General features: G+C 37.4%; 1 protein-coding gene across 4 annotated transcripts in view; it reads right to left on the bottom strand.

Moving 5' to 3' along the window:
- Nucleotides 1-772: 772 nt before the first annotated feature.
- Nucleotides 773-21,783, bottom strand: part of IntS10 (integrator complex subunit 10) — a 58,772-nt gene continuing 37,761 nt past the window's right edge. For all 4 annotated transcript variants that reach the window (XM_076511041.1, XM_076511043.1, XM_076511042.1 and 1 more), the window contains 2 exons: nucleotides 15,470-15,566; nucleotides 773-2,192 (listed from right to left, as the gene is read on the bottom strand). In XM_076511041.1, coding sequence (XP_076367156.1) covers nucleotides 2,036-2,192; nucleotides 15,470-15,566 — 254 coding nt within the window. In that variant the 3' untranslated portion in view covers nucleotides 773-2,035. The remainder of the gene's footprint in view (nucleotides 2,193-15,469; nucleotides 15,567-21,783) is intronic.

Raw genomic sequence — 21,783 nt, 5'->3', positions numbered from 1 at the left:
TTTCTTTGTATTCGACGCTTCTTAAACACGTTTAGACGAAACCACCCGGCTTTGTAAATAATAGTTGGATGGAAAAAAAAAAGCCAATGTAATAGTAAACTGATGAAAAACATACAACATTCAAATAAATGTTGAACAAATCTAGTTTAAAATGTATTCTTCATAAATGGACAAAGATAACTTAAGATACAAAATTAGTATAAACTGTTATTTTAAAAGGGTGGTATAGGAATCGTCGAAAAAGTACAAAAAGAAGTTGAATTTAAACGTAACAATAAATTTTTCAAGCCTACAACTAGAAATTCTATAAAAAAAAAAAAAGTAAACAAACTGTGCTGCACACATATTGTCTATGTTAATTTCTCAAGCTGAATATCTCCATTTTCATTCCAGGTTTACAGTACTTACTAATTTTAGTGAAGTCAAAATACAGATTTGTAGCTTAAGAATATAATGTAGACGCTACTTCCAGCCTAACTTATTTCCTTTTTTCTCTAAACGAGTTCCTATTTCGAAACTTGAAAATACAGTATTTGTATTTTGATTCTACTTGTTTATGTACATTTTTACGGCCCTTATTCACCATTTTTAAAGTAACAATTTTTATTTATCTTGCATATATATTAATGTGTACCTGATGATGACATATTATTATAAATGTAGAACATTTCGACAAGGTTCTTTTCATTACCCATTCAAGCTCTCTGCAAACTTAAGTTTCACACAATTTGATTCTTACTAATTGTGACAGTTCAATAACAAAAGGACCCCATTTCTTTAATAAACTGTTTATTTTAACGTATTTCATAACTTTCCTCAGATTAAGTCAATTTATTTCACGATTCTGATCACATATTTGAGTTATTTTCTGCTTTTAGTTACAGAATTATCTGCAAAACAAAATTCTAGAAGGATAAATCTTTTACTCTGTTAGCATGACATTTATAGTTTTCTTCACTACATTAAGAAAATGGTAGTTTACATGTCTGAAAGAAATTCATTTCGTAGTAAATAACATCCTGCAAAGTATTAATAAGCTCTCTTGGAAGAGACATAAGTCTAGTGTTTAGGTCCAAGATTTGAGCCTATAATATGCTGCTGTTGGTGCATTACAGAAGTTACAATCAATCCTCACTATATGGTCTACCCTTTTCTTTGTTCAGTATTTCTTAGTTATGGACAGTTAAGCTTTAACCTTAGGTTTCTGACTTGGTCATTTAGCTCATATGCTGTGTATAAGGTTACTATAAGAAATATTAAATAGTTTTATTAAATGTGCAATTCACTTTTCACACAAATCTTCCTGTATGATGATTGTCTTGTTGCTAGTACTAATGTGGCACATTAATTTTACTCTTCAGTGTCATTTCAATTGATCATAATAAGCAAATATTAAGAAAACTGAAAAACAAGTTATTTTTATATTTTTGGAAAATTTATCACTATTTTTAATGTATGATTCTTCTTTGCTCATGGTAAAGTTGTCTCACCTTTTTTTGTATATATATAAAGAAGCAAGTCAAAATTTTGAAAAAACAACTTAATGACACAACAGGAAACATTATCCACCTAGATGTCAGAAAAAAACTTAACACACCTGATAGTTGAATAAATGCCTAAAAATGTTATTGCTTTAAATTAAAATATTTAATACCAGAGTAATAACCAATTTTATACTACTATGTATCAAGTGGATTACAACAAAGTAATCTACAGCAACATTTACTAAATGACTATTTTAACCACATGACCTCTTCTATGACCTTCCAGATATTTATGGATAAATCCTGCATCTCCATACTAACCTCCAACTTCTACACTAATTTTCATCATTTCAAGTATATCATTCAGAAACTTTAACAATAAGATATTACAGGAAGAAAGAGTAACAAAGGATTCAATGATATCCCTAGCTTACAATTAGAAATCCTTAAATATATTTTGTTAGGCAAGTCTAAAATGACAAACTTTAGACTGTTTGGCATTTCTTGAAGTTAATTTTTTGGAGTGTATAGTAAAAGAATTATCTGTATGTTTATAAAAGGTTTTTTCGCAGCTGTTCTCTCTCTTGTTTGAAATAATTAACAAGATTTTGTTCAAGGTTTACATCTGCTCGACTCATCTGTTTCTCCATTGCTAACTTCAAATCCTCCATTGCTCCTTTGTTAACACCTCTAGTCACAGCTCTCTGTCTTTAGTGAAGTAGAAAAAAGGGCATGTAAATTTCACAGTGCTTTTTATTTTTAAACATTCAACATTAACAAACAAGAACAGTCGTAAGTGACCACATGAATTATACTATATAAGCCAGACAACTGATAAAATTTTAAACTAGTTTGTTTTTTCTTTGCAACTTTGATTATGAACATCATATATTATTACTTACAGTACATGCTCCATTAATAAGCATTTCCTTAAAGCAAAAATATATTTCCAATACTTACATACTTCTTACACCACAACTATTATTCAACTTTAGGGTTTATTTTCCTTTGCACATCTGAACACTAGTCTGGTTTTTTCTTCCTTACTTCAGTCTCTTGTTCCCTAATTAACTGCTCTTGACAACACTTATCTTTTGACACTTTCCACAAGAGGAGGTAAGTATTATTGAAAATGTATTTTCAATTTAATAAAATGTTAACTTCTAAAACATACTTCTGCTTACATTAAAGCTACAATCTTGCACTGATAAGTCAGTGGGGCTGGTGAGGGCATTATTCAAACAGAATTTGTCTCCACAGATCATGAGCATGCCAATAGCAAATTAGCAGAGGAATTGCACTATACTCAGAACAGACATGATCTTCACCCAGAACCTACATTGTACGTGGAATTTGACATCATCACTGGCCAGGCTCCAATTAAATAGTCAAGATCTCACTGGTCAGCCTTGGAATTACAGGGCCATGGCCCCTAAATAGCACATTGACAATTAGTGCATTTGGCCTGCAAAATATATATATTTATAAGTGGATCTCAACCTTCAGCTATAGAATGATGGATTCCAAGCCAATGAAATCACAATGAAAAGGTATGCAACACTGAAGTGGACAAGTCATCTCTTCAACCTGAAGAAGTCCAAAAGGTAACACTCCAAACTCAGAATAATGAGATTCTGTATACCTTACTCAACCTGAGAAAACAAAACTCATCTGATCTGGAATTACAAACAGTCATCCTAACTCTCCAACCATGTAGGAAAGGTAAATTCCACTTGCTCCCAGAATTATGGGAGGGCATGGAACAAATTGTGTTCAACCAAGGATCCAGGATGAGACCATTCTGCATTCAGAATTATTAGTAGACAATGGGTTCATTTCTATGAACAATATACTGAACCAATACAGATAAAAATAAAGGTCATGCTAAACCCAACCAGATAGCTGATCTCATATGAATAGGCTGCAGTTGGGTAGAAAAGCTCCATATTCACTCTCTTTTAAAGAACATAAAGATAGCACAAGACTCATGAAAACACAAAATTCAGCCATTGTAGAGCATGCCACATCAACTGGACACAGAATAAACTGGGAGAAAACTAGAATCATCAACTTGGACAAATTTGGGAAGACAAGAAAAATCAAAGAATCATTTTATATTAACACTATTAAACCTTCTCTTAACAGAGATTCCAGATTAGAGGTGAGTAACCTATGGCTGTCACTGGTTGAATCTACAGGAAATTTATCCTCCATTCAGAAATAGTGATAATCCAACCAATCATAACACACTCTCCACACTCCACCAGGTCATTATGAAAGACCATCAGCATCTACACACACACTGATTTGAAGATGAAAGGCAGAAGACTTTCAAAACGTTATCCTATACACTTGTATCTACACAACAGGCAGTTGCTGACCATTCTACATAGTTTCATCATGAATACTCTGCCTAAACAATCTATCAAAGAATATGCTATACTATGATATGCCAAAGATGGAGGTCCAGCATAGTACAGTAACACCATCTGGCCAGCCTCTAGGAGGTCTGATGGAAAATCTCATTTCTACAGAGCCTACTGCAACAAAGATAAAGTATTTTATATTAGTGGTTGCTGGTGCAGATTTGGTGTGATAAAAGCTCACATGATGGGCAACACTTGCCACAGAATGAGAACCTGCAAAAAAAGAGGCAAGAGACCTCGAAAAGGAAAGAAATAACAATATTAGTCATGAAAGTAGTTCTCCTCTTTATAATCTAGTGAATGTGGTGAGTACAGCTACAAGGGGATAGATGAAAACCCTCAAAGGAAGATATTGCCAGATCATGCAAGTAATCTGAGATAACGATGTTGGAGTAAGCCCACATAACTTCCTCCAGCAGATGAGTCAAACTGGCTGTGAAGGAGATAAAAATGTGATAGATCTTATGAGACATCACTCACAAAAGTCTCCTTGTCTCCAGGAGAGAGCCCAGAATAAGCAATATGGATCAATTTTTGATGACAAGAAACCCACTTGAAATAAAAATGTATTTCAGAACAGCTGATATGGGTATTAACACTTTTATTAATAAGGAGAGAACAAAGTTTCAATCTTCCTAGATCATCTTCAGATTAACAAAGATAGAGTTTGCAACTGACCATTGCCAGGCACGTCTTAGAGATGAAAGAATAAGCAGGAATGGGATTGTAGAGGGCGTTGCAGTGGAATTTTAGATTATTAGTTAGTACAGGTATAAAGGTGTTCCTTTATATTGGTTCAATTTTGGTTTTAGTTGTTGTACAAGTAGGGTTTCTTTATTTTGCATCTGTTTTTATTAGTATCTGTGTTTTATATAGTTATGTTGGTTTTTTTTTATTTTCAGTGTTCAAAAATGTGTAGTGTTTTTTGAATTTATTTCCATTTTTCTATTTCTTCTCCAATATAGAAGTCATGGCAGTTATCACATTGTATTTTATAAATTATGTTGGTGATTTGTTTGTCAGTGTAGTTTTTACATAGTATGGACTTTAGTTTTGTAACTGGTTTTTGAATAAATTTGGCAATTTCTGGAATGTTGCATTTTGTTAAGTTTTTTCACAAATTGTTGGTTATTTTTTCACTGATGTTGGGAACATATGGTATGCAGCAGTACAAGGTTTTGTAGTTTGTTGTATCTTTGGATTTATTGTTGTTTGTTGTTGGCCAAGATGTGTGCAGATATTTTCCTCGATTTTTCGAAGAAACTTGTTGATGTTGATGAAGTTTTGTTTTATTTTGTTGATTTAAAATATTTAATTTTATCATGTGAGCAAAGTTTTGTGGCTGTGTTTATTTGGTTTCTTAATATGTTGAGTTTTTTGTTTTTTTAATATGCTGAGGAGCCCCAGGGAATGTATAATCCAGTGTGCGTGACTTTTCTGTGGATTTCTATTTTGAATTGTGTATGTGTTCTAATTATCTTTCGGTTAAGAAATGCTATTTGGTTAGTTTTTTTCCTGTCTATAGGTGATCTTAATGTTGAGGTGTATCAAGTTAATGTGGTTGAAAAAATTAAGGGTGTGTTGTGTAGATTTGAATCCAGCAACTGTATGATCAACATACCTGTACCAGTATAGTTGTAGGTGTAAGGCTGAATTGATTGCTTGAGATTCAATCTGTGTCATAAAAATGTTGGCTGTAACTGGTGGGACGGGATTCCCCATACTTAGGCCATTTATTTGTAGGGAAACAAATATAAACAGATGCAAAATAAAGAAGCCCTGCTTGTACAACAACTGAAACCAAAATTAAACCAATATAAAGGAATACCTTTACACCTATAATAATTAATAACCTAACATCTCACTGCAACGCCCCCTACAATCCAGTACCCATTTATACTCTCGTCCCTGAGACGTGCCTGGCAATGGACAATTGCAAACTCTTTCTTTGTTAATCTGGAGATTACATAGAAAGGGCGAAACACTGTTCCCTCCTTCTAAATAACAGTGTTAATACCCATACCAGCCATTCTGAGATACATGGATCAATTTTCTTACCCACCCTGTCTATATAACCAAGGATAAATCCTGGGAAACTGAAGGATCACAATGAATAAAAAAACACTGCCTCATACCTCTAAAAGCTTTAGTGCAGGCAACATAACACTTCAAGATTCTCACTAGCTATAAAAAATGATCAGGATCTGATCAGTTATAGAGGCAAGCAATAGCAGTCAAAGGAATTGGTGAAAAAGGTTCATCCTCTTCCCTGGCTGCCTGACTCAGGTAACAAGGATCTATCTGGTTATAGATAAAAGTGATAAAGCATTCTGTGCATGTGCGGCACAAACAACTCTGACTGCTACCGTCCAAAAGCTAGTAGCAATAAAAATTTAGCTTTAAAAAAAAAAGGTGATACGTAATATACAAGACTCGGGGGATCAAATGAATGTTGAGAAAGAACATGTAAAACCACCCTTATATCATAGCTAGGTGACTGAAATGGTCATTTGGGATGAAGAGCCTGAAACAACTTCAGGAGGCTGGTGGGAGCTGAGAATTCAAAGAATTTCCATCTCTTCAAGTATCCAAAGGTAGCTGAGAGCAATTTATATACAGTGATTGTGTAAGCTGCAAAACCCTTGTTGAAAAGCAAGGTAAAAAACTAAGCTATGATTAGTACGTCTTGATGAAGTGGGTTCAATTTCCTCATAATGCATCATTGTCAGTACATGTGCTAATTTTGTGGACAAATGTCCATCATGGGATGATGCACACATTGAGACATACAACATATGTACATGACCACATCAAAAGTTAAACCCTGATGCAAAAGACAGCATAAGACCATGCATAAAGCTTAAGCTTTGGAATGGATAGAAGTAAGACATCAAACTGTGGCTGCTTTAACAGAGATGGTCAAGAAAAAGAGGTGGAGGTGGGCACATCTGACATATTACAAATGCAGAAACCAGGTTTGAGGCAGCAAATCTGGTTCTATCAACAGAATGTAACAAAGGGTTTCTAGGACTCTGGGTAACAGATAAATATGTGGGTAGGTATATACAGTGCCTTGCAAAAGTATTCACTCCCTATGAGTTATCCAACATTTTAATAAAATATACATAATGTAAACAATCTTTAGTAAAATAATTTCTTTTATTCAAACCTCCAATGATCAAACTTAACAATGTTATGTGTGAAAAAGGTTCAATGTCAGCAAAACAAACAAAGAATATATATAAATTTAAATGCATTGATTGCATAAGTATTCAGTCAAATAAGTTCGTACTTAATGGAAGCACATTTGGCAGCTATTACTGCTGTCAGTCTTTTTGAGCAGGTCTCTACCAGATTTGCACAATGAAATAGTGTAGGTTTATCATTATTCCTGACAAATTTGTTGATGGACTGCAATCTTCAAGTCTCTTAATAAATTTTCCATTGGATTCAAGTCAGGATTGGATTTGACTGCTTTACTCCAAGACATTTGTTTTGTTCTTTTGATTTGAAACCACTTAAGTGTGGCTTTTGCCTTGTGTTTTGTGTCATTGTTGTATCCACATGTGAATTTTCAGCCCACTTTTAAAGTTTTAGCCAATTCAAGCAGGTTTGCCTGAGCTTTACATCATCTATCTTCCCCTCAGTTTTGACAAGTTTGACAGTGCTTATTCATGAGAAGCATCACCATAATATTACGCTGCCACCTCATGCTTGACAATTGCGATGGTGTTGACTGGATAATGTGCTGCGTTAGGTTTTTTCCAGGCATTAAGCTTTGAATTTAATCAAAAAGCTCAATTTTTGTCTTGTCTCACCAAAAACCTTCTGCTGCACATCTGCAGTATCATTTACACACTTTGTCATACACTCCATGCCAGATTTAAGATGATTAGATGGTTGGTTGGTTTGGTGTTTTATGGGACAAAGCAACTAGGCAATCTGTTCCAAACATCCAGTAAAAAAGTTAAACTAAAATTATTAAAATTCATAAAAGGAAATTAAGGTAAAACAAAACAAAGTTTAATTTTTGAATTACAAATGTAAATACCATTAAATCTAATTTTTATGTCTAGTCTACATCAATAAGAGAAATTACAGTAATACATGTTGTAATGTACTTTCTGTAGTATAATTTTATTTATCGTAACTTGCCAGGATAATTAACTGGTAAGTTCAAATATTAGCATTAGTTACATGAAGTTTGCCTTTCCAGTCCTGGTTTTAAGTTATTTGACATTATGGTCATTTTCAGAAAGTAAAGTAACACAAGTTTTAAAAGACTTGTAGCAAAATTTTAATTATTATAATTCACCAGGATGACTAACGGGTAGTTCAAACATCAGTGTTAACCACCTAAAGCTGGCCTTTCCAGTCCAGGTTTTGTGTTATTTGATTTTTCAGCTATTGTCTAATTTCAACTCGAACTGGAGGTACTTTGATTCTTAGAGGGGAATTACATTAAAAAAAAGGTCTAATTTATTAACAAATTAAATAGCATTAAAAAGATTAATGACCTTTAAAAAACTAAAAACATTCCTAAGGTGGACAGTGTCACCATTGCCAATAACACTCTCTAATGTTAGGGATAAACCTTGGGAAAAAACAAGTTTAAAATGGTGCCATCATTGAGAGTCGTAACGACAGCAAGACAGTAAAATGTGGCTTATTGTGACCTGAGTGTAACACAGACAACACACTGGTGCATCAGTCCCAAATAAAAGAAAAGGATGAGTTAAAAAGCTGTGACCAATGCATAGTCTAGTTAGAACAACCTCCTCTTTCCGATCCCTACGGAAGCAAGACGGCTAAAGTCCAATATAGGGTGTTATTTGGAAAAGCTTGTTTTCACATTGCTCATTCCAACTCGACTGTCAAGTGGCACAAAGCCAATTGGCTTGAATACAGGACCATAGTCCATGTATGGAATAGACATAGCAGTAATAGTGCCAGAGCAGACAGGTTTAGCTGCAGAAAAACTGGATAGAAATAGATGTTAGAGAGAAATGAGCCAGTCAGTTCTGAATATTGGTGAGAGCAGGGTGAGAACTAATGTAAAGTGATTCCACAACCAGTAGAGAACTAAGTGAATCAGTATGAATAGTGCAATTTGAGTACTGCTTAGCATCTGTGTGATCTAGGGCAAGAGAAATGGTGTACAGTTCAGCAGTGAACAGAGAAACTATAGAGGGGATTCTGTGAACAACCACTGAATCACAACAAACCATGACAGAGCCCATAGTCACCTGATTTTGAACCATCCATATAAATAGGAATGGAAAGATGGTTTAAAATATGTTCAGCAAATAACAGACAGTATTCCCAACCAGGAATATCTGCTTTTCTTAGATGACTTAAAGAATAGTCACACTTGTGGACTATAATAAGCCATTGTGGAATAGAAAGACCAGTAAATACAGCAATGTTATCTAATAACAGACCCAATTTATCCAACTGCACCTGCATACAAAGGCCAAAAGGAGCAAGGGCAGGTTGTCTGTTCTGAAAAAAAACATGGCCCACCACTGAAAGAAAACACAACCTCAGGTGGGATGCTGTGGTAAGAATCGAAGTTTCAAACCATACAGTAAAGACAGTTGCAAACAGCAGAGGAGGTTCATGAGACTATGTATGAGCTCTGAACTGAAGAAGTACAGAAAGCCCCATTGCAGGGCCAAAGTCCCTGATGATGAACAAGATCCAGCATCTTTAAGCATCATGTCTTTAGTATAGAATATCGATCCGCTCCCCAAGTTGTGGAAGAGAGGACACAGAGGATGTTCAGTGTTCTTGTACATTTGACCTGTAGCTGCTTGATGTGCAGTATAAAGATCAGCTTACAGTCAAAGATAAGCCCCGTAAACCTTGTCTCAGGGACAACATGTAGCATAACTTCACCAATATGGAGTTCAGGATCAGGGTAAATACCCCGTTGGTGGCAAAAGTGCATGCAAAGGGTTTAGAAAGAGAGAAGTTAAAACCTTCTGCTGTTGTCCACTGCAGTAAAAGATTGATGGTAGTCTGTAGCTGCCACTCAATATACTTCATGTTCAACAACTGACATGAGATGGTAAAGTCATTGACACAGAGCCCATTTGCAACAGTAAAAGGGAGTTGTTCAGTGATGGCATTAATCTTTATACTGAAAAGTGTGACACTCAAAAAACAGCCAAGGGACTCAGAGTTTCTGTAGAAAAGAATGGAAAAGTGTTGATCCCACACAAACTTAGAATCACCTGTCCATTAAAGATTTTTAATAAAAATGGGCAAATGAACATGTAACCCTTATAAATAGAGGTCTCACAAAATGACATACCTCCATGTAGTATCATAAATCTTCTCAATGTTAAAGAATATTGATACAAGATGTTGTCATTTGAGAAAGGCTTCTCTGATTCATGTTTCAAGTCAATTCAGGTGGTCCATGATAGAATGCTTTCATCGAAACCCACAGTGGGTGGGTGAGAGAAGGCTGTTTGAATCAAGGAACCAAACAAGACAAGCATTAACCATCCTCTCTTATATCTTACAGAGACAGCTCATCAAAGCAATTGGATGGTAGTTAAAAGGAATCTTGGGATCCTTCCTAGTGAGAATCTTTGACTCATGGATGTTCTTCAAATCTCTCTCAACAATAACTCCTCGTGATGGATTCAAAGTAGCATAAAGTGTAACCTCTATAGGTATATTCCCAATTGCCTTTGAATGCAACAGGAGTTCACTGTGTTGACATGTGGATGTTTCCACCAATATGTCACCATAGCAAAGCTTCTTTACTGACTCTGGAGAGTCAGCAAATCCCTCTAGTACCTTCTGAATGAAAAAGGGAGACATTTGTCCTAAAGATTTGTCTGAAGACAATGCAGTATAAAAAAATGAGGTACAACAGGTGTTACAGATGTTGAAGACTGCTGTTCAGAATTTTCAAGATGTGGTTCATTTACCTATGGACTGTTTTTTCACTATTTTATTTAAGTTTTTATTTCGAGGATCCATAATAAAAAAAGAATTTTTGGTGCCCTCTGACTTTACCAACCATGAAGCCCTACGAGGGAACCCATTACAATGCCAAACAAGGACACTGCAGCTACACCAGGGTTTCGTGAGCACTATACTCAAACACTAGCATCAGATACAATGTCCACAAAACCTGTTAAGAGCATCCGACACTAGTACTTAGTTGACCTTAGCCCAATGGACCAGCTGATTGACCCTAGGGGCCACCCCAAGGGTGCCCATCTACAGGAATTCAAGGCCAAAGTGGTGTGTTAGGGTTGGACCCCTCAACCACCATGATTCTCTCCTCCCCTTCGAGGATCACCACCCATGGCAAACACATGGATGGATTTTTATATCAGAGAAAAGGTAAATTGAAAGAACAGAACCTTCCCTGGGAGATCCCCTCACTACATTCAGGAATCTGCAACCAAGGAGAGTTAAGATGATTCTTTTTCAGTAATGGCTTCTTTCTTGCTCATACAAACCAGCTTCAACTAAGGGCCAGGATATTATTGATGTATGACCACTGACTCTTAAATATGAAATTCTGAAAATCTTTCAAAGTCACTGTTCGCTTTGCAATGATATCTTTAACCATGTTCGTGCTTGCTCAGCTGCTTAGTTTGGGAAGTTGGCTCAATCTGGATAATTACTGGATGGTATGTAACTTTGATTTGTGTTTATCTTCTACTTTATTCCTGATTTGTTTGGAAAGCTCATTTGTCTTCATGGTTGGTTTGTCACATCACCATACGAGTTGTGGCTTGAACAGATAAATTTGCTGTGAAGTCAAGTTAAACCACTTTGATTACATGCAGACAGAGGATGTTACACTAATTTTGTGACCTTTAAGACTAATATTCTGCACCTGAACTGATTTAGAATTGCCATAGAAAAAGGACCGAGTACTTAAGCAACTGAGAATATTCTAATTTTCTTTTAAAATCAAGGTTACTTGCATAATATCAACATTTTTTAGCTTTCTCAGTTTTGGAGTACACAATGTAGATTCTAAGTATAAAGTTCCATTTGAAAGTTTCATGATTACAAGCTCAGACTGCAACAAAATCCAGGAACTTTGCATGAGGCAAATATATTGCCAGACACTGGAGGTGCAATCCAGTCTAGTCATCACTGAATGCATCTTGCCAAAGCTCAAGGGTGAGGTACACGAGATCAAAATTCCAGTATCCCAAACTAAGAATAAATTCAAAAGAAAATCTCTTGATGAAGCATTCTGTTGGAACTATCTGCTTGGTTTGAGACAAATGACTTGCCACCATATTCATCATTCCAGAACATGGCAAGCTAGTAGGGATAATGTGATGGGAGTGGGCCCAATATAAAAATTTGAGGTTTGAAATAAAGAGATCTGGATGTCCCTTTGATGGTAAATGTAAGATACAACAGTGGAATTGTTGGAGTGAAGCATAATGTCTTTACTCCTCCATAATTCCAGACCTTATGGCATTACTCTTTGAACACCAAGAAGATCTCAAACAATGATGTGGAAGGACGACCTGTTATCTGGTAGTAGGACATAGAATTCCTGACCATTGGGAAATTCACCCATCCCTGAAGCAAGGCATTAGTGAAAAAATGGATCTTTGGACAAGGTGGTAGAAAGGGAACACCTGTCATAGTATATATATATATAAAAAAAAAAGACTGGAGAATTCAGTAGACCACTTGTCATGGTCAATTAGTCACAGAGAGACCACTTAAGAGATTTAATGTGTGTTCATCCCAAAAGAATGAGGAATTTCAGTAATGCTCACAGCATCACATCCCCAAAAGGAAAAAAAAAAAAGAACATCTGAGCAGTGAGAGAAAGAGACATGAAAATGAATTCAACTATCTGTTCCATATCATGGAGACAAATGGGATCCAGCTGAAAAAAATATCTAGATGGACAATATATTGCACTGGAGTGAGAATAAATTCCTTGGCTCTGGTAATAAATTCTGCCTTGGTTGCTTTTGAAAACAGTACCTTCACGTAATGTTCCACCAACTGACAAAATGGTGCCAAAAGTAGTTAGTCTTCCATTCAATGGTGTGTGCACAGGCTCGAGGAATGAAAGTTGATGATAAAATGTACAAATTAGCAGAACACATATGGTGCCAATACTAATCCACCTGCAGCACCTGACCATTGTCAATAAAACACAGATAGTAATGGGACAACAATGCTATGGGAAAGTGCAAACAGACATTGGTGACACTGAACTAGATCATTCACTGTTCTGGCAAAAACTTCTAAAACAGAGTGAGGAATGACTCCATCGTGAACTTCAGAGGCACTAGAAATTGATTTAGACAAGAAATATCACTGACAAGATGTCAATCTCCCATCTTCTTGCCACAACAAATAGACAGGAATAAAACCCCAGAATAACTAGAATTAGAATGACTCTCTACACTGCTCTCTTTACCAACAAATCTCTGACAGCTATGAAACAAAATCAAAATGCAAAGATCTGCAAGTCGGGGGAGATATCTGTGGTAGAGATGTGAACTGAATGACTAAATCTTTATGCAAGAGCCTATAGTACCCATAGATCTGTGTTAAAAATTTTCCACATATCCAGAAATTCTCAACTTTGAGCCTCCACAGTCCCTAAAAAAGTAGGATAGTCACTACTGCTATTGGCAGCATTTTTCAATCAAGTGAAGTAACCTTGTGGAAATGGGGAGAATCTACTTTGGGTACCAACAGAATGAGAGGTTGATATCAGGTGTTGAGACACTTGAATAGGGGCAGAACTATGACTTTTTGTAGGAGCCAAAGAAAGTAAAGAAACTAACAACAGCAGAGATGAATGCAGGTGGGCAATATCAACCTTTTGAAATGCCCACAAAAATCAATATCTCAGAGAAAGGAGACCTCACACAACTTGTAAAGGGTAGCAGCAGGTAGACAAATGCTATCCAACATCATACTAGTTAAGAGACTAGGGAAAGTACAAAAGCTGACAGTCAAATCAAGCCTCATGTTAACCATAATTCCAACTTGTCAACAAATTGAAGTGGAAAATGCTGAGAGACTTTGGGATAATAAATATCTCAACACCATAGTTAAAATCAGACAAATCCTATAAAATTGTGACTATTCAGATTGATCAAAGACTCCATTCCAGAACCTCACCTTTTCTGGAGTGTGTGTGTTCTCCGAGTGTCTAAATATGCTTCCACCTGGTGGTGGCAGGCTAAAGAATGTTGTTCTGACAAACATGGTAGACAAGGCATAATTGCCCTTACACATAAGTGAGCAGTAAATCTTTCTGTATACACTACAATATCAGGGAATGGATGGAGAACTAAGTATTTGTCTTCAGACATCCCCCTTCCCCTTCAAGGAAAATGTAGACTCAAAAGTCCACCAGAGAAACACCTAAAACATCACACACTTAATTTACCAGCTGAAGAAAAGGAGATGGAGGCAGATGAGTCAAAGTGACCTCAAGAGAATCCAACAGAGTAAAGGAAAGCATTGGTAAAAAGTGAATTTAATTTCTTTTCATAATAACCAGGACTACCCATAAGTGCAGCCTCAGACCAAATGTATGCCTCTAATCTCACAACAGATAAGATCATGAACAGCCTCAACCAAAAGCAATCCCCCCAGATTCCTGAACAATGCTAGCTTTAAAAGTGGGATAGGAGAGACCCAACTTGCCTCTGTACCAAAAACAATAATCTAAGAATCCTTGCAGTTTACTGGCTTGCTAAATGAAAAGTACTTTTTGTACAAAATTCAAATAGGTAACAGGAAGAATGTGTAAAGTATCTCCACAACAGTCACATTACAGAGAAACACACTAGTGAATGCTTTGTCACAAAAAATAAATGGCAGTATTATCTGAAGAAAGTTCTTATTTACAACACCAGGATAAAAGAAGCATTGACATAGGTGGAGAGTGTCATGAAACAAATACCACAGAGGGCAGTTAAGTAGGGAATAAAAGGCTGGAGCAAGCAGGAAAAAATCAGACCACTGTTTAAATGGGCAAATGGAAAAAATCCCTAACAGTAAAGTAATAGGTATAGCATGAGGGAGGTATGTATTTGAAATTTATATTTTATATACATGGTTGTCTTACTGAATACAAAACACTAAAATATAAATTAACAAATGATGTTGTTAAGTACAAGGCTAACCAATGACTTATCTGTGGCAGCTTTATGAAATACATCAAATCAAGATTTTTAGCTGTACAAGCCCTCAGACTTACTGTTCAACCACCAGGAGAGTTATATACATAATGCATATGTTATTTATCTATGGGTAATAATAGCCAAAGATGACCAAACCTATGCTTACAATAACTAAAACCTAAAGAGAAAAGTAGACTTTAGTACAAAGCTTACAATTTGGACTGCAATTCAAAGCAAATTTGATTAAACATTAATAAATAATCTAAATACAAGTTCATGTTAACCATTACATTTTCAGTGAAAAACTAAATTTTTAAAGATAAACATTGTTATAGAAATTATCAATCATATCCAGCATGCCACAAATGTCATCAATGGCACTGAACTTTAAAAATCTACTTACTTTCCAACTTGCGTAGTGGATGATGGCAGAAGATCCAAAGTTACATCTCCACCTTCTGGAGTTGTGAGATGTAAAAACTCTTCAAGTATATCAGCATCTGACACAGTGAAGAAAAATGCTACACAACTCTTAGAAGATATAATACATGATTAGAAAAAAAACTCTTGAAGTACATCAGCATCTGACAGTGGTCAGTTGGCTGGTTGATTTAGTGTTTTATGGCACAAAGCAGCTAGGCTATCTATTCCAAAGGCCGATAAAAAGGTAAAACTAAATTCAGTAAAATTCATAAAAGGTAATTAAGGTAAAAAAAAACACAAAGTTTAAAAATAAATAAATAGCATAAAACCACTGTTCACACCTAGTCTACAATGTCAAGAGAAAAACTACAGTAATTCAATTTGTAAAGGACTTTCTGTAGCGTGACTGTAATAATCATAACTTGCCAGGAAGACTAACAGGCAAGTAAAAAAACCACCATCAGTCACCTGAAGTTGGCCTTTCCAGTCCTGGTTTCGAGTTACTTAATGTTACGGTCAGTTTAGAATTTCAAATTGAACTAGATGAATTATGATTTTCAAAAGAGAACCACATTAAAAAAGTGTAAAGTATAAATTAAAAAACTTAAATGTCATTAAAAAAATTAATGGCCTTTAAAAACTAAAAACATTACCAAGGTGGACAGTGTCACCATCACCAATAACACTGTCTAACGCTACAGACAAACCTTTGGACAGAACATGCTTAAAATGGTGCCGTCATTGTGAATCATAACAATGACAAGAAAGTAAAATGTGGCTTATTGTGATCTGAGTGTAACACAAACTAGACACTGATGTATCAATTCCAGATAAAAGAAAACGATGAGTTATAAAACCGTGACCAATGTGTAGTCTAGTAAGAACAACTTCCTCTTTCTGATCCTTATGGTAACAAGATGGCCAAAGTCCAATATAGGGTTTTATTTGGAAAAGCTTGTTTTTGCAATGCTCACTCCAAGTCAACTGCCAGCTGGCACAGTGCCGAGCCTTGAATACAGTGTATGAGAGAGTGCCAGAGCAGATAGACTTAGCTGCAATGTCAGCGAGCTCATTCCCATGAATACCAATATGGCCTGGTATCCAGAAAAACTGAATAGAAGTAGATGTTAAAGAAAATGGGCCAGTTGATTTTGAATATCGGCAGGTACAGGGTGTGAACCAACATGAAGCGATTCCAGGGCCAGTAGAGAGCTAAGCGAGTCAGTATAAATCGTGCAGTTCGAGTACTGCTTAGCTTCTATGTGATCCAGGGCAAGAGAAATGGTGTACAGCTCTGAAGTGAACACAAAAGCTGTAAAGGAAATTCTATGTGCAACACCCTAACCACAACAAACCACGGCATATCCCACACAGTCACCTGTTTTCGAACCATCTGTATAAATAGGAATGGAAGGATGGTTCGAAAGATGTTCAGCAAAAAAGACAGTATTTCTATTCGGGAGTGCCTGTTCTTCTCAGATATTTTCTCAAGATATGTCACATTTTGGAACTGTAATTAGCCATGGTGGGATGGGCTGACTAGTGGAAACAGCAATGTTATCAAAGGGCATACCCAATTCATCCACCTGTGCCTGCATACGAAGGCCAAAACGAGCAATGGCAGATAGTCTGTTCTGAAAAAGTATGGCCCATTGAGGAAGAAAAACACAAGACCAGGCGGGATGCTTTGGTAAGGAATGAAGTTTCGAAGTACATAGTAAAGACAGTTGCAAATGGTGGAGGTGCAAAGAAGATTCATGAGACTCCACGTACAAGCTCTGAACTGGAGAAGTGCAGAAAGCCCCAGTGCAGAGCCGAAGTCCTTGATGATGAATAGGGTCTAGCATCTTTAAGGCCAATGGTCTGGCAAAGCCATAGACCAGTGATTCATAGTCAAGTTTCAATCAAATAAGAGCACGATATATCTTTAGCACAATCCACTCCCCAAGTGGTGGTGGTAGAGAGAACACAGAGGATGTTCAATGCTCTTGTACATTTGACTCGTAGCTGCTTGATGTGTGGTGTAAAGGTTAGCTTATGGTCAAAGATAAGCTCCAAACTGAACTTAGCTGAAATGGAGTTCAAGATCAGTGCATGCAAACAGTTTTAGAGAGAGAGAAAGTAAAGCCGTTTGCTGTGGTCCACTTCGGTAAACAATTGAGGGCATTCTGTAGCTGCCGCTCAATATACCTTATGTTCGGTGACTGACATGAGATGTGAAAGTCGTCAACATAGAGTCCGTTTGCAATAGTGAGAGGGAGTTGTACAGTGATGGCATTAATCTTTATACTGAAAAGTGTGGCACACAGAACAAAGCCCTGAGGGACTCCAAGTTCCTGTAGGAAAGAATTGGAAAGTGTCAAACCCACACAAACTCAGAGTCTCCTGTCCATTAAAAATTTTTAATAAAAATGGGCAAATGGCCACGTAACCTGTATAAATAGAGGTCTCATAAAATGACATACCTCCATGTTGTATCACAAACCTTCTCAATGTAAAAGAATATTGATACAAGATACTGTCATTTGAGAAAAGCTTCTCTTATTGACATTTCACGTTGAATCAGGTGGTCCTTGGTGGAGCACTGTCATCGGAACTCACACTGGGTGGGCAAGAGGAGGTTGTTTGATTCAAACAAGATGAGCATTAACCATCCTCTCTAAGGTCTTACAGAGACAGCTTGTCAAAGTAACTGGACAGTAGTTTGAAGGAACCGTGGGATCCCTCCCAGATTTGGAGAAAGGAAGGGCATCAGGAAAAACATTCTCCTGCCAGATCCAGTTAAGAAAACCAGAAGGATAGCAAGAGAAGCAGGAAATAGAAGGTGCAGCATCTCATAGTGTACATCATCAGGTACAACCAAAGTACTGCCAGACCGATAAAGGGCCAGTATGAGTTCTGCCAGTGTAAAGGTACGATTATGATCACAGAGACAGCGAGCTCGAAAGGAAGGAGGTGGTCGCTCTGCCCGAGTCTTAATGGAGCAAGAAGCAGAAGTACCAGATACCCAGCAAAAGCTTTCACCCAGAGTATCACTGATACTGGTATCACCTACTTCCTGGCCATTAGAGAGCAAGATTGATAAGGGGACAGAATTATATTGCTTACTCCCCTTTTGAATCTTGTTCCATCTAACTTTGGAAGTGATGATAGAAAATATGCTAGTTATGAACCTAATCCAAGATTCCTTCTGGCTTTGACGTCTTACCCGCCTAAAAGCGATGAAATTTGAGAGTGTGGGATATCTATGGAAAGAATCCCAGGCTCATTTTTGAGCTTTCCATGCCATGTGGCAGGCAAGATTCCACCATGGACGAGGATACAGTGGAAAATGTGTCAAGGTTTTAGGAATACATTGAGCAGCTACTTGTATAATACAGTCAGTTACTGCTGCCACACAGTTGTCTATTGATAGCTTACAAACAATGACAGGATCAAGTTCTGTGAGAGCAGTGAAAGAGAGCCAAGTTTGCCTGATCCAGCTTCCACCGGGGCACGTGGGTCAGGTGGCACTGACCAAGATCAGTCTCTCTCAAGATTATAGGAAAATGATTATTGCCTCATGGATTATTGTGAACTCTCCATGAAAAACGGGAAAATAATGAAGGATAGCAAGTTGAGAGATCAATAGCAGTAAAGGACTAGCTAGGTGTATGGAAATAAGTAGAAGAACCAGTATTGAAAAGAGAAAAGCTGTGATCAGCACTTCCCCAGAGGGGATGATGTCCATTAAAGTCCCCCAGGATGAAAAAGGGAGATGGCAACTGTTCAATGAGAGCATCAAGGTCTGATTGATCATGTCTCTCCAGGTGACAGGTAGAGAGAACAAACAGTGATGGTATGACCCAAGGAAACACGTATGGCTACGGCCTCCAAGTTTGTGTCGATGACAAAGACAGGTTGGACACATGCTGATCAATCAACAGTGCCACCCCTCCATGCACTCATCCATCACACAGCCTGTCATTTCTGTATAAAGAAAACCACCAAAAGATGAATGTATTGCCAGGTTTCAGAAATGTTTCCTGTAAGGAGAGACAAACAGGATGGTAGGAAGCAATCAGTGTTTTGATGTCATCCAGATTAGAACATAAACCTCAACAGTTCCATTGTATCAGGTTGGTCATTTTTATTTGTGTGTCTGCAAATGGGGTGGAGAACCCTTTTGTTTATGACCATGTCTTTTTTCTTTAGTTTCCTTATTCGAGGTAGGTCTATTGACCTCCATGAATCTTGTCCTGGAATGATTGGGCAGGTCTTTGCTGTTGGAAGGGGATTCCAGAGACAGAGGATGCAAACAAATGATTGTTTTGAATCTTGGGGTGAGAGAGGAAGATGAATCTGAGGAAATGTCTGTACCTGGAACCAAAGGATGTGGATCTTGGGGTTTGGTGGAATGTTTATCAGGGACAGAGATAGGTGTTGAAGTTGATTCATCAACCATGGAGGTCAAAAGACTTTCCATTTGTTTGTAGAACAATTCTTTAAGAGGCAGAGAAAGATCTGTCTGCACTCCTACAGTAGCTGTGGAACAAAGTGCAGCAGCATATGTCTGAGATGAGGTGGTGGACAGCAATTTTCAAGCCTCAGGATAGGTAATGTTATGAATCGTTTTCAAACCTCTTTTTCTTCCAACCATTTAGGGCAAGAATGAAAGTAGGCCAGGTGAGAGCCATTGCAATTGATGCAATGAGGGTCCGTTTCACACTCGTAAGCATCATGGCCCTTGCCATTGCAACAAGCACACGTCAACGAACCATAACACAACATCTTCAAGTGACTGAACTGCTGACACTGGTAACATCGGAGAGGGTTTGGAATGTATGGCCGTCCTCTGCAATTAAGATAACCTGCCTTGATGGTGGCAGCAGGCAGACGTGGTGACGTAATTGTCAGAATGAGGACGTTGGTGATACACCTCAGTGCAGAAACACCTTGGGTGGAAAAATCAGCGAGAATCTCAGACTCTGGGATGTTCTACAAATCCCTCTCAACAATAACTCCTCGTGATGAATTCAAAGTAGCATGAGGTGTAACCTCTACAGGTATATTCCCAATTGCCTTTGAATGCAACAGGAGTTCACTGTGTTGAGATGTGGATGTTTCCACCAATATGTCACCAGATTGAAGCTTTTTTACTGACTTTGGAGAGCCAGAAAGTCCCTCTAGTCCCTTCTGAATGAAAAAGGGAGACATTTGCCCTAAAGGTTTGTCTGAAAGTGAGTGCAATATAAAAAAATGAGGTACAACAGGTGATACGGATGGTGAGGATTGCTGCTCAGAATCTTCAAGATGTGGTTGTTTACCTATATACTGTTTTTTCACTATTTTATTAAGATTTTTAATTGGATTATCCATAATAAAGAAAGGGAAATTTCGATGCCCACTGACCCCACCTACCATGGTGTCCTACGAAGGGACGCACTACAATGTCAAACAAGAACATTGCAGCAACGCCAGGGTTTCATGAGCACTATACCCAAACACCAGCATCAGATATAATATCCACAACACTTGTTGAGAACATCCAACACTGGTATTTGGTTGGCCCCAGCCCGAGTGGACCAGCCAATTGACCCAAGGGGGGCCACACCAAGGCCACCCGTCTACAGGAATTCAAGGCCAAAGTGATGTGTTAGGGTTGGACCCCTCAACCACCAGGATCCTCTCCTCCCCTTCACAGGTTGCCTTGTACAGCAAACATGTGGGTTGATGTTTAGATCCCAGAGGAAATAAACTGAAAGAACAGAACCTTCCCTGGGAGGTCCCCTCACCACGTACAGGAATCCACACCAAGGATCTGACATAGTGAAGAAGAAAACTACATGACTTTTAAATGATACATTAAGGAGGCCAACATTCATGAGCAAATGCAATTCCAACATGGCCAATTTTAACACCATTAAAATTGTAAAAAAAAACAGAAAATTAGAGAAATGTCTATACAACTCCAAGGAACCTGTAGGAAAGTATCTTTATACCATATCTCATGAAAGACAGTTAACATGTGTGAAGCAAATTTTGCCTTCTTCACTGAAAATTTGAGTAAAGACAAAAATTCCAAAATTGTCTGCATTTCTTTTGAACCTATCTGTGCTAGCCATCCCTAACTTAGCTATGATAGACTTGAGGGACAGCAGCTAGTCAGTGACACCCATCAACTCTTTTACCAATGAACAGTGTAAATGACTGTCACATTACGATGCCCCCACTGCTGAAAGTGAAAGCAAGTTCAAAATGACAAAAATTTAAACCCACAATCCTCAAATTGAGAGTTAAGCACCTTTAACACCA

The sequence above is a fragment of the Tachypleus tridentatus genome, chromosome 7 (genome assembly GCF_004210375.1).
Source record: "Tachypleus tridentatus isolate NWPU-2018 chromosome 7, ASM421037v1, whole genome shotgun sequence".
NCBI lineage: Eukaryota > Metazoa > Arthropoda > Merostomata > Xiphosura > Limulidae > Tachypleus > Tachypleus tridentatus.
The sequence above is the reverse complement of the archived record's forward strand: the minus strand, read 5'-3'. Positions and strand labels throughout refer to the sequence as shown.